The sequence below is a fragment of the Aulonocara sp. 'chitande type north' Nkhata Bay genome, linkage group LG5, assembly GCF_057382095.1.
Source record: "Aulonocara sp. 'chitande type north' Nkhata Bay isolate Kocher_YH1m ecotype deep benthic linkage group LG5, A_spYH_male_GT1.1, whole genome shotgun sequence".
Lineage (NCBI taxonomy): Eukaryota > Metazoa > Chordata > Actinopteri > Cichliformes > Cichlidae > Aulonocara > Aulonocara sp. 'chitande type north' Nkhata Bay.
The window spans coordinates 37,230,276-37,244,895 of record NC_141348.1 but is presented as its reverse complement, the minus strand read 5'-3'; the positions used below and the strand labels follow the sequence as shown (position 1 = coordinate 37,244,895).

General features: G+C 37.1%; 1 protein-coding gene across 4 annotated transcripts in view; it reads left to right on the top strand.

Moving 5' to 3' along the window:
• nav1b (neuron navigator 1b) overlaps positions 1–14,620 on the top strand; it is a 68,165-nt gene that overhangs the window by 3,697 nt on the left and 49,848 nt on the right. For all 4 annotated transcript variants that reach the window (XM_086293348.1, XM_086293345.1, XM_086293347.1 and 1 more), the window contains exons 2-3: positions 10,808–11,616; positions 11,916–12,004. In XM_086293348.1, the coding sequence (XP_086149474.1) occupies positions 10,835–11,616; positions 11,916–12,004 (871 nt within the window). In that variant the 5' untranslated portion in view covers positions 10,808–10,834. The remainder of the gene's footprint in view (positions 1–10,807; positions 11,617–11,915; positions 12,005–14,620) is intronic.

Here is a 14,620-nt window from a genome sequence, read left to right as displayed (position 1 = left end):
AGCACCTTGTCGTACGGTACAATTTTCAAGTTTGTGTCAAGAGAAAGGAAAAGAAAGCCCTGGCTTTACTCTGCCTTTCATTTTACTGCTGGCTATTGTGACAAGCTGATTGTGGTGACAGCTTTCGGGAATGGCATGAGCAGATGCTCAGTCGGTCATATCAGATGTGACTTTGACTGTGGCAAGTGAAAGAAGGACTTTGGTGATTCTGAGTTTGACCATGTAAAATAAATGTCTGCAAACTAAAGACTGTCACTGGCAAACTATCTGCTTTATTGTACATGGTATGGTGTAAGTTAGTTCAGTGTAGTCAGTCAGTCATCAATCATATAGTTTCAGCAGAATGTGGATAAAGAAAAGAAACTTGTAAATCTTTTAACCTCAGGCAGCCTGGAAGATGAAAGTAACAAATCATGTCTTACTTTCTTATGCATGATCTGAATCACTGTTTCTATTTTGGGTGTTGCTGGATTTTGGTCCATTATTAAAGTATATTTTTGATCCACATTTCCCCTCCTACCTGTTCTAATAACCCAGTTCACAAGGCTGTTGAACCATCACAGACAACTGCCCACACTTAGACTCATCACGGTGCTGCAGCATGCAGGGCAAACGTTTTCATTTTTCTATAGGAGTTTCTGTTCACCTCAAACAACCGTGTCAGTTGCATAACAGCTGCATAACTACAGCAGCAGGTTGTTTTAGTGCGCTTAAGGGATTTCACAGCTGAACATACCGCACTGCTCATAATCCTTCAGGGCTGTGTATACTTTTGTTTGTTGTAATTCAGATAAATTAAATCATTTATGTCAAAGAGGCAACATGATGTGGCATGTCTACATGAAATGACCTCACTCACTTTTTTTAAACGACAACTAATTACTAAATAATACAGTATGTTACTTAATTACTTCTTGGAGAAAGTAATTTGCTACACTACCCGTTACATTACTTTCAGTTTACTTCATAAGATGCCACATAATTGCCAGTTAACAATATAAACCGTAGGCTGCAGTCCCATATGCTACACAAATCTCTATCCTAATGAGGGCACACATCCATTCTTTCTTTTAGTGTATGTATGAACACTGCAAAGCTGAAAACCAGTTCAACACAATTACAAAGTGATTGTCACTGTAATTCTACTATAGAAAGATGTACAGGTAGAAATGCAGGCCACAATGCTGCAAACCGAACTTACTGCCTTTGTGATTTGTTCAAGTTCGGGGTCAGGCTGCTGGGTTGAAGTCAACATAGACTCAGCTTTGTCATCACTCCGGGTTATTGGGTTGCTTTGTGTTAGCATGCTGTCTGTGTGGATATTTGGAGCCGATGCTCTTTCTCAGCATCTGCAATGTAATGTAGCTGTTTCTATTCTGGATGCAGCTTGCACTTTACCATCATGCGCCTGTTCCCCCTTTTTTGTCCTCCTCCATGCGCAGGAACCGAAATCAGCTCATAATAGCTCAAGTGCGCAGAAAATTACAGAAATTAGAGCCCTATTTTATACATGGCACTTGCAGTATCTGTAAGAACTGCTGCTGACAGTTGCATCCAACAATCACTTTCATCTTAAGCTTGTAATCAGTCCTCTGATCCCTTATTTGTAGCATCAGAAAGTTTTCCTGGATGCCCCCTAGGTAATTCCACTATAGGATCCAGTACACTGAAATGAATCTAGTTCAAACTCATTTATAAAGAAATAAATGAACAAAAAAATGAATAGTTTACACTTGAAAGTATAACAAGATAGTCACATTTTATCCAAAAAAAAAATCTCTGAATTGACATTTTTTGGTAGAAGGAATCATTATATACTTGCTGGTTGTGGCGATTATTCCTTATCATGAAATCATAGGGTTTTTGAGCACTTGGCAACATATGTTTCTGCCTCATGAAGGCATTGCATAATGGCTCAGAATTTGACATCAATGAACTGCACAAATCATTAAAGCTAGCAAGATAATCACTAAACGTAAGGTGATAAACTACAAGCAGACCCATGCATAAATAAACTACTATTATATGCAGTTAACATCTCCCCAATACATATCCATTACAGTTCCTCCCCTCTTCATCTCTGCAAGCCACGCATTGGTCGTTGACAAGAAATGCATAAAAATCAGTGCAGGGAAAATATGCTGGGATGCAACTATGAAATACTGTTCAGTACTGGGAGTTTTACTTCATTCTAATAGGATTAGTAAGCATTTATTTCGCCTATTTGGCAAGAACATGAATGTATTTGATGCTCATTTATAAGGACAAGTGCTCCACTCAAGCTTTAAAACATATAGATCAATACATCACCAGTGGCCGATAATATGGACTTAATATGTAACTTTTTAATGCTGTTGATCCTGCCATAGCATTACTGACCATGGTTAATTACATAAAGTGACTAATAAGGGTAAATCCCTGGATTAATGCACTTGCCTAAATGTCCCCTCTAATCTCAACATCAAAACAAAGTACAGCTTTAATAAAAAAAAAGACAATATGTCAGTAGTTAATAGTTTCATGGTAACATTTCACTAATTGAAGAACAACAAATATCTACAAGACTAAATGAAGTGATGAGAAGTTGGAGATCACAAAACTCACTTTACATAACAATGTACATGCCTTTCTATGTAAGCAGACACACGGCTGATGAGTGCTCCTGCAGAGTGCTATAAATGTGTTAGTCAGTGTGATGGATTGAGGAGGGATTACTTAACTATTGTGTTGAAATTAGGGAGGTGATGTGATCGCTGAAAAACTTGCAGTAATTCCCAAAATAGAAATACGGCGAGTTTTTCAGTTGGGCACTTAAACAGTTGCTGTAAATATATTAGATGTTCACAAAAACGTGTTTGAAAACAAATTATAATTTGTTCTTAAAATTAATTTGTCATCAAACACACAGGAATAAAATGTGATTTGTTTTTTATATGATAGATGCATAGAACCACAACATCTAGTACTCGTCATTTGTTAAAATTTACATCTTCCATATTACTTAAACAAACAACGGTGCAGATAAAGTAATGTGTACCTAACAACACAGATCAGGATCCAGTGTACTGGAGAAGGGCAGAAGTTGCAGATGAGAGGCAATAATCATGGGTGGGTATACTTGTGTCCACTATTCAGTTTTTCACAGGTGAACATCAGGGGTACTTCCTTGCTTTTGTTTATTTTTATGCACCGGCCATCTTGGTATCTATCAGCAAGGTGCTGAATCATGCCCAATTTATAGACTCTTTGTGGCAGTGGCACTGAAACCTTGAGGGATATGGTTGGTAGGAAAGACCTGCTTGATTCAAACCTGAGTGGCTCTTTGGTTATTGGAACTCTGCTGCAGTTTTGCTACAGTGTTCCAACATAAAGATGTGTAGTATTGGTTATTATTTATAAGTGTAATATTGGGTATTAGACACATGATTGCAGGCTATTTGGTCCAGGTACAACCATAGAGTGTTTGGTTTGCATTAAAAGTCAGACTCAGTTCCCAATGGGAGTTCAGCTTCACCAGGGCTGCACTTTATCAGGATGTTGTTCACAAGTAAGGGGGGATGGAGAAGGAAATTTAATTTAAAGGACTGACGCCATGTCTGCCATGGTGCTTGTGCCATACAGCTTTATTGTAGTGTAAAGAGAGCTGTGAGTGAAAGCAAAGCTGTCAGTTCACCAAACAGTCTGCCTTCCCCATTTTATCTATGACCAAAAGCTGTGGGTAGTCAACAAAAGGATAAGCTCATGGATACAAACTGCAGAAACAATCTCCTTTTGAAGGGTCTCTGCACTTACTAGATAGCTTACAGTAGCACCACTACACATTTACACATTGCAAGTACCCAGTTTTAGGTAGCCTTTGACCTGAATGCCTCCTAGGTAATGTGTTTTATGATTGTCAAAATGGGAGGAGGTTCAGAGGCCCCGTGGACTTGTAGAGATTATGGCTCTCGCCTGGTCTGGGAATGCTTTGGTCCCCCACAACCACTCTTCCACCACTCCAAGAAAAGCTGGAGGAGGTGGCTGGGTAAAAGCAGATCTGAGTGTCTCTTCTCACATTGAATATGAATGAGTGAATACATTGTGCTAATCAAAGTTCACTCAGTTTACCCAAATGTGAAAGTGTAAAGTTAGTAAATTGACTAACTTTGTGAGCTCCAGTCACACAGCACTAATGTGGCTAAACACAAAACACTGATTATTAAGCAACAAGATAAGTCAAATGCTACTCTTATTTCAAAAAGCTGATTCTTTTTATTTAGATAAACAGAACCAACTTTTTGGGATGTCCTTGCCTGGATGATTGAGCATGCATCACGATATTTCCATCAAACATTGAATGGCTGCAAATTTCCTCCAACTCAACGAGGGGAAAACTGAAGTCCTCAGATTTTTTATCCCAGATAGTGAGAACCCTTGGTCCTCTTTCAGTGTATGTTAAATCCTCTATCAGGAATTTAGGTGTGATTTTTGACTCGACTCTCACATTGGATGGGCATGTGAAATCTCTGGTTCGGTCTTGTTTTTATCATTTAAGAAGTGTGGCTAAGTTAAGCCCTATTTTATCTCACCCTGAACTGGAGATTGCTATACATGCATTTATTTCCTCACACTTGGACTATTGTAACTCTTTGTTTATGTGTCTAAGCAAAGGTTCTCTGGATCATCTGTAGGCTGTGCAAAATGCTGCCGCTAGGCTGTTGACAAAATCCTCCAAGTATTCACATGTGACACCATTGCTATTTCAACTACACTGGCTTCCTGTTGAATTTAGAGTACGTGTTAAGATCCTGGTCTTGACATTCAGAGGCTTGCATGGACTGGCACCAGCCTACATCTCCGATCTGCTACAGCCCTATGTCCCTAGCAGGTCCCTGAGGTCATCTGATCAGGGCTTACTTGCTATAAAACAGACTAAGGGTGACAGAGCTTTTACCACTGTGGCCCCGAGACTCCGGAACTCTCTCCCTCATACATTAAGAACTGTGGACTCAGTAGTTGTTTTTAAAAAACAACTCAAAACTCACCTTTTTAAAACTGTTTTTGGTTAATTTTTGCCTGTTTTATATTGTCTGTTTTACCTTTTTATTATTTGTTATCTTTTGTGCAGCACTTTTTGACTCTGTCTAGAAAGGTGATATATAAATAAAATTGTATTTATTTATTATTTATTTATTCTTTTCTTTTTTTATTTGCAACTTTCATTTAACATTTTTTTGTTAACTGGATTAAATTATCTTCTGGAAACTGGATCACTTACACTGTGCCTTACACCAAATATAAGAAGAAACTTCCATTAGTTACATATTTTCATAGTTCATATGCATATATTAAATTTGGATGTGTGCATCTGTGTGCTGCTGATCATTCTGAGCTGACCTCAGTTCATTTTTCCCCCAGCAGAGTTTCTCCTTGGGAAAGCTAGGTCACAGAAAGAAATGGTGAAAATCAGGAATCTGGGCCTTGGTGCTATATATAACAATTAGATCAGGCAACTTGTAAAAGTAGATAATATGACAGTCTTGAGAAAATTGAATTATGTAGATAATGTAATGATGTACTCATTCAGCGCTTATCTATTGGAGCTGGGCTACATGGGGAGAAACATGAGCAGCAAAGAGATTGGGACTGTGTATTTCTCCAGCACCAAAATTAGGCCTTGCAAGTGAAATAAAATGGTTACATGTGGCTTGATAAGCATTTAAAAGGTTCACTGAATGTTGATTATTTCTAGATTTTTTTTTTTTTATCCTTATTTCAGACATTTTCCAAAATGGATTAATGGCGTTTCCTGAAATTTAATCTGCTGATGTGTTATGAGTACATTATCAGGCCTGACATTATCAGCTGTACAGGGCTCCTGAGCAGTCTGGACACTTTAGAGTAGAGTAAACTGATCCTCTGCAGACATGATGTTGGTCTGTTTACGTATCTTTAGTCTGGCCTTCTTGCTTGATGATAGGTTTGGAGAACAATTTTAGCAATTTTAGCTCCTCATAGAGTTGGCAAGGTGCTTTGATGATGGCTTGCTGAAAGACTGGCATGTTTAAAAATAAATAAATAAAAAGCTTACAGTCACATTTAAATTGTGACACATGATTCCAATGGCAAAAGACTTAAGTATGACTCACTAATCTCTGGTCATAATAGGTGAAGTGGGTGTGTGTATATGTGGCCTCAGGGAAGAGAAGAGAAACTAGAGATTGTTGAGCTGTTGGAGATGAAGGTTTCCCTCTAGTTTTCTCACTGACTTCTCATTTGCCAAAGCTCTCTGCAAAACAGCACTCTTACTTAAGTTGGATCTCCCTATTAGGTGTAGCTCTACTATGAGAGCCAGTTAGCCTGCACATCACACTGCTTATTGTCTCTGTGGAACACAAAGTTTGGACACTTCTTTATTCAGGTAAGATGAAAAATTTTCTTTTGGCTATGCCAGTGTAGATTTAAAACAGAATATTTATTTGAGATATAGGTAAAAACTTTTTTCAATGAGGATACTACCATGTTATTTATTTAGAAAACTTAAAATAAAAAATAAAAAAATGGAACTAATATAAGTTATCTTTGCAATCTTTTAAATTATCAGTGTTAAATTGTTTGTATTTGTGTGTTGTGGCTTTAATTTCAATATGACATGAAAACCATTGTGTTTGTGTGTGCATATCCATATGCATATAAGCAGTATTTCTCATACACTGAAAAAAGAACATGTTGGATTTACTTAATTCAATAGTGGACATTGGTTGCACACAGTTGTTTTGCTTTGGCAGAAACTTAAACAACTGAGATAAATCAACACAACTTATTCATATTCAATAAACCTGTGCATTTTGTGTTGATAAAACATGATTGAAACATGTTTAAATGAAATAAGTTGAGCTCTTGGAATATTTTAGTCCTTCACGGTTTTGTCACTTTATTCCAACACTATTCAATAACTTTTACCCCAATACTGCTCGGTCACTTAAATACTTAAATAATTAAATGTTGTCTTCATATTACATAATGTTCAACAAAGTCTAGAGTCTGGTTAACATAAAAACTGAATGGATTTACAACAACTTCCATCCTCCTATCTTTATCCGGGTTGCAGGGGGACTGGGGCAGCTCGTCAGTCTATCACAAAGAGACAAACAACTATTTGCACTCACACTTATGGGTAATTTGGAATCACCAATTAACTCTTATTTTAACTCTAATAACTGCATGACTTTTAACTGTGGGAGGAAACCAGAGTACTCAGAGGGACCCCACTGCAAACTAGCCAGATTGTGGTTTTGGACCCATGACTCTCTTGTTATGAGGCAACAGCACTAACCACCACGCCAACAACCTGTAAATCGAGGCTTAACAAAAGTAGGAAAGCTATGATTACAAGTCTTGATGTAGAATTTTCTGTACGTTTTTGTCCTTGACAGGTTAAACTTTCCTTATTTTCAGTGTACGTATAAGGGTTTCAAGGCATCACTCAAGTAAAACATAAAAAACCCAATAAAACACATGGAAGTATTGTGCAGATTTTATTACCAAATATTATTTAAAACTATCATTAAAACTACTACTAGTAACAGTTATTTATTTAGACTAAAATCACATGTTTAATCACTTTAGACTAAATTAATGGAATGAGCACTTGCAAAACTGAATCTCGGCAAACTATTGGGAAGCATGTACTTTATATTAATACAGTAAACACAAAATAAGTGTTTTTGAAATGCCAAAAAGTACCTTGCTTTGGGAAAAGAAAAATGCAAAAACTAATTGTTACATACTGAAACAACTAGTGCAACAAACTCAGTAAAACTCAGCAGTAAAATGAATGATTTCTATATTAAAAGACAAACATGAAGCGCTTGAAAACATTTCAGGAACTTTTTTATGAGCATTGTGTAGCTAATGGAATGTCTACACTACTACTACACCAATGTATATTGCAGCATTCCCACTGCTAATCATAAAAAAAAAACCCAGATACTAGAGTCATGTGAACAAAGGAGGTTTTTTTTTTGTGTGTGTGTGTGTGTGTGTGTGTGTGTGTGGTGTTTTTTTTTATTTATTTATTTATTTATTTATTTATTTACATTTGCTTAAATGAGGTTTTGTATGTACATATTCAGAAAGATTAACCCTCTCAGGCTCAAATTAAGTTTTTTGTTGCTAATGCACAACCAAGTCCTGCAGTGGTACTTCTGAGTAAAAAAACTCATAAAATATGTATGTGGATAATCAGGTTGTTAGTTTTCAACTGTTGCAAATCGGCAACGTCTGCCTTGACAGGGTTAACAAGGCATGCTCATTATTTTCCTTTCTGTGTATATTTAATCAGAATCCATTATAGTCTTTATAATTATCTGATCGTAGGGCTGAAACCAATTCTTTGTATTATCTACGAACCATAAATTTTATATTTTGATCTATGAAACTGTGTCAGAAAACTGCGACAAGGCGCATCATCCCCTAAGTGAAATGTCCAAAACAGATAACCATCTAGATTTTAATTTACAATAATGTAAATAGCCAAATACTTGCACAATATTTGTTGTAGTTGTTAAATGAACTATAAATGTGTGATTATTCCATCAATTTTATCTGTTTTGGTGTTGAATGTAGCCTTATGCAATGTTGAAAGGGGTTCAGAAACATCACTATGTCTGATTCAGTGGTTGGGCATTTTGATTTCCATCATTGTTACACAGACAATAGTTAAAAATATAGAGAATTAAAGTTGCCGAGCTTAAAACGGATTCCAGTTTTGACTGAGGGCTTTAATGACAGAAAGTTTTTCTAGGAAAGAAAATGTGAATCTGCAACACCTACTATACAATCCATTCAGGAAAGTCATCCTCACTGAGTTCATTGAAGTGGTATATATTGTTGAATCACTACATTGTATCTGTGGAGGAGAGGTGCTGTCTGCTGGCCATGACAGGGACAGACGGTGTTGGCATGGCCTGAAAGGAGCCATCCTCCTACCGCATGTGCCAAATGGTGTCAGTCTGCCACTGGCTTTCACAGCACGTTTCACACTGGAGGTTGTGGGTAAAGGACCAAGAATACATTAGGCAAAGCTGTTGAAGCATATGGCACATTTTGAAATGCACATGGTGCTTTGATTAATTAGAAATTAGGCAGTTTAATTGTTTTCTTCTTATTTTGATCACAATTCAATTTAATCTATTGTATCTTTTTTAAAAAGTGTTGTTTTCCTTTCATTATTATTAACCCCGGATTTTTTTTTCTTGCTTCACTGCTTCATGTCGAGGTGCAATCAAGGGCACACAAACATCATGAGACGTTTCTGATCTTAGTGTTTCTCCCCAAACAGGAATTTGAACTGGTGACTGGTCTGTTTTTTAGACCTTCAAGCTACTTTGATGCTGTAATCGATACATAATGGTATAATGCTCCTTCCCCTCAAACCATCTTCTCCTCTTTCTTCCTTCCCACTCGCTCATGTTTGTATTCACTCAGTAAGTCATGTGGTTAGAAACTGTCTCTGAAGCAGACAGCCTGGAATGTGCAGCTGTTTTACAGTATTTAGTAAGATAAAAATCTCACTCGTTATCCATCATCCACAATGTAGCAAAGATAAATGTCTACACATAAACATTTGTATATTTTGATGTGCACAGAAAGGTTTAAAAATATGTTATTTTTTCAGTATATAACAGTAAGAAGGTCACTTAGAGCTATAGATTTTCCAGTGTCAACTGATTTGCTATTCTCTTATTGAGTAGGATTTTGAAAGAGTATTTTGTGGAAAATGTAATTTGGCTATGTTTGTACACACAAACAAAGAATTTGACTCTGGTTCATACAGGAATATAACTGAAATAAAACCAGTTGGAAACCAGTTAAGTTTAGTAGCCTGTAACAAAAAAAGGCATCAGAGATGAGTTTTTGCTCTCTGGTGCAGATTGATTCCAAAGTGCTGGCAGTCTGGTTGCATTTATTACTTAAATAGTAATTATTTGAAAACCTTAACTGTAGTTAGTCAAAGTAAGATCACAATTATCTAGAGACAGTTTGCCTTCAGCCATGTGACCTTGCAGTCAAAGCAGTCACACTCTTAATCTCTGGCCAACTAGTTGGTCACTCCAGCTACTTGCAATTGGTTGCTTACGGCAAAAACAATTCAGTCCAGTCACCGGGCAAAGACGTTGTGATCCTATGTACTATAGTGTGACTTAGCCCTTATGTTAATGTTTAAAGGTCTGCATCCATTAAATAAATGCTCACTGATTTTTCTGTTTCTAACACTTCTTTTCCCCACACAAAACCAACTCTGTCATTGTTTGGTGGCATTATTAAAATCTGCAGAATGTTTATCACAAACTGGCTAAAAGTAGGTGGCAAGGAGTCCACACAAGATGTTTAATTGAAGATAATTGAATAAACATAAACTAATCAAGCCACAGACATTAAAGAGGGTTAATGCAAGGTGAATTGGAAGTGAGACTGAACAGTTTATCTGAGCCAGCTTATTTAGCCTGTGAGGCCCAGATGAATGCATTAGCTGATGGCCCTGCCATATCAGCCATTTATCAGTAGAAGTGCTCACCCCATCCCACACCAACCCACACCCCCCACCTCTTAATAATCAAGATTCAACCTTGACACTGGAACTGAACTAATCAGAAATAAACCAAAATAACAGAAGGCAATATTGAAACATTTGAATATTTATTATTACACATAATACTGCTACAAACATGTACTACTATTGCTGCTGCTGTTGTGAAAATATATTTTTATCTTGTACTTGTTGTAACTGCTGTACTGTATTTGTCTTTCCTGAATTCTTTTCCAGATCTCAGAGCAGTGACTGTCAACAACCATGAGCAGCGGAGTGAATATCAAAGTCATATCTCGGAGGCAGAGTGACGCAGGTGTCAGCTCCAGTCTGCCGTCACCTCGAAGCACAATGTCGGTCTCAAAGGCAGAGCCCAAAGAGCAATATAGTGGGCTCCCAAATCCCACAATGCAGTATCAGCACAGCGCAAAACGACGGCCTACATATTCTTCATTCTCTGGTTCTTCAGGAGCTGCAGAGTTGCTGAGAGGTGCCGCTTTAAAGAACAACCTGCTGCACCAAAAGACTAGCATGTATTCACATAGAAGCTCAGCAGCTGCAGGGCGAGCTGATGGAACCTGCTCAGCTTACAGCAGCCCTCAGATACCAAAGAGGGAAGTTCCACGCTCGAAAGACACATCAGACATCCGCAGCGACACGATAACCCAGAAAGCTTTGAGAGACCTTCAGTTAAGAAGAAACACTAACAAGAACTGGACCTTTGGAAAGTATCGTCAGAGGAGTGTGGACAATGCGCAAGAGGGTAACACTTTGCGACACCGCCCACCAAATCCTCAGGTAGGCTACGGAAGAGGACGTCTTCTTTATAGTAAAAATGCAAATGGAAATGAGATACCAGGAGTATCTTCAGCAGGAATAGAGAACTTCCAAAAAGAAGTGAGGAACATCTCCAACTATGAGCTGGAAGCTTCTGACAGGGAGCTTTTCAACAAATCAAAGTCTTCCCATCAAACATTCAACCTGCCACGCAGAGGGAGTGAGCCAGGAAAGGTCAACATGGCTGCTGTTGCTCCATTTAGATTCAGGTGAGGGCAGTGTTTCACCTTTTAAGATAGGAAGATATACAATAGATTGCAGTTTATTTCTAGGACACAGAGAAAATAATGCAGACTCATAATGTCTCATACTTTTTTTATTATTCATGGTCTTATTAAAAGAAAGACACCCGCCCGCCCCCCCGCTCCCTGGTGTCTGTTTATACATATAGCCTCACTCTCTTGAATGCAGTATTCAGTGGTCAGAAGTTATGTCTAAACAGACATGGATTTAAACCACCGTTTGTTTGGTTGACCCGTTTGTTTCTTTGTTTGTTTGTTTTTTGTAGGTTTAAGATTCACGAGGATACAGATACCTCCCTGGATGATCTCAGTGACTGCTCCTCTGACTCCATGGAGGTCTGTTGTGATGATCTAGGTGAGTCTTTTTGAAATCTTAATCTTTCTACTGGACACATCTGTTGTTATAAAGCAGTTGTTCTTAATGTGGGATCTTGCACCTCTAAGGAGTTACCAAATAACTTTGGAGGGTCATAGACTTTGGAATTTCTGTGATCTTTGCTGTTGTCATATGAAATGTTTAATTATTCTCATTCATATGAGTAAATAAATATAAGAAAAATCAACAACTCTTTTGTGGAAGTGGCATCAAATTTAAGGTAAAACTCATTAATCTTTTATCTGGTATTCCATTTCTCTCTTATGGTTTATTCTTTGCTCTTTGATATTCAGTTAAGGCAAACAAATCACCTCCAAATACATGAAACACTCACATGTGCTTTTAAATGGGTGCCAATATAAACCCAGTAAAATTGATGCTTAATGATAAAAAGGGTTAATTCAGGATGCTAAAAATTATGATGGATTTCCATCAGTCTTTGACTTTAAATCAATTCACTCTTCTTCTTTTCACTCTTTAAGTCTTTTCTAGTATTGTTATCCCCAAAGGACCTACTTAATTCATTACAAAAATGAACTTTTTTTCACTTAAAACTGAAAGGGTCAGGCAGTTTATGCAAAAAAAGAAGGAAAACAAGAAAAAAAACCCTGTTTTTCCATTTGTATTATATGCATCGTGTAACACTCAAGTTTTTATATGGCTGACTGTTGACACTGAACTCAGTTCAGCTTGACAGTTGTTCTCACCAAACTGCCGCCAACTCGCAACAAAATCTTTATACTGCTTGTACCACCTGTTATGTTCATCAGGATTTCCTGAAGCACTTCACTTTTTCTTTGTGTGCATGTGGGAAAACAGATTGCTGGCAGAGAGTACTTCTCTCAAATCGCACACCACTGTTAATGCAGCACTGTTTATCAATGTTTTTGACATCTCTGATGTGCCATTACAATCAAATTTCCATTTTTTTGCATCCCTGCTGTGTAAAACATAAAAAGTTGAGTTATTTTTGCCTCAGCCCTGTTCCTCACACATCCTGTTGCTTGGACACTGTAATACAAACATGACGTGTGAACATAAACAGGCACAGTGTCTTAAAATGTTTTGTATGGTCACTATTTCATTGTTTTAAGGGATACACTTTTCCAAATGAAGATTGAAGCAGTTACCAGCATGGCAGATCTGTTAAATCAAATTAGAGAGACTATTTTATTAAAGCTCTACTGTAAGTAAGTAATATTAATTAAGAGAAATAAACAGACATCACAGAACAAAATTATTATTTAAACCCGCATGTTGTAAAACTGTTACACAGAAGCTTCTATATTTTATATTTTAATATTAAACATTGTTTTTAACCATTGTTGGAGATGGACCAACTTCTTTTAGAACTGTCACAATGATTAACAGTAATAAACTGGTCAAAAATGAAAAACCACTAATCTTTTCAGACAACAACACACAAACAACTAAAACTCAAAGTGTGAGCAACAGAGTGTGGAGCATTTAAAACGTGGACCCCACCATGATGTAATCGATTGTATCTGAACTCTTGAATTCTTGATTGTAATATTATGGTTATTTAGTTTTGACCCAGTGTCAATGATGTTTAGAAAAGAGTATGAAGAGCATCAGCAAATTTAACTTGTTTGGGCAGTAAGTGGCATACATACACTATAGTGTTGAATCGCATGGCTGCAGATACCAGTTTATTTGTGTATCTTACATGCATGGAGTCTCTGTCTGTCTGTGAACTCCTACACAATCAAAAGCTGAACATCAAAACTTGGCACTTCGGTACATTTTAGACCCCTAAAGGTTCTTATTTTTATCAAATATGTTATCATGTTGCCTAGCAACCACTTATCAAAAGACTGAGGTGACCTATTTGTAATGTTTAGGCATTTATAATAACTTATAAAGGCATCATACTTAATTTCATAACAGCAACTAATTTATATCTGCAAAATATTTGAATTCTGCATGAAATAGCATGATGTCATTATGTTGCCTAGCAACCACATATTAATGGGCTAAGATGGCGGCATTTATGAACCTGTAACACTTTATAAAGGCATTGCTTAATTTCAATTTCATGACAGTAACGTCTAATTTTTAGATCCACTAAATGATATTATGGTCTTATTTTTAGTAGATATAGTGACCATTATGTTACTCAGCAACCGCCTACCAATGGACTAAAAGAGCCAATTTTTAGCATCTTTGCACCTGTAACAGCTTATGAAAGCATCATATCATTTTTCCTTTTTTGTCTGGGTGTGGCCTTATTTTCAGCATGTTAAAATCCCATCATTTATAGCCAAAAAACATGAATATTATAGTGTGCTATATAGGACATATAATGAGCCCATCGCATTGCAGCCAACTAGCAATGAACCAAAATTATATTTATATAGTATATCAGGACATGGGCTTGGACATGTATGAGTATTACTGGCATGAGTTGAATACAGAAATCAATAACTACAACTGGACTAGATTTAGTCTTGGTTGGGCAACTAGCTAACAGCAAGCGATATTGACTCAAATGAACAGACAGTGATGCCCTCTTTAATGATTGAGTTAGCAAAATTCATCCCAGTAAAACTGAATTTACAGGGATGCATTCAAGTA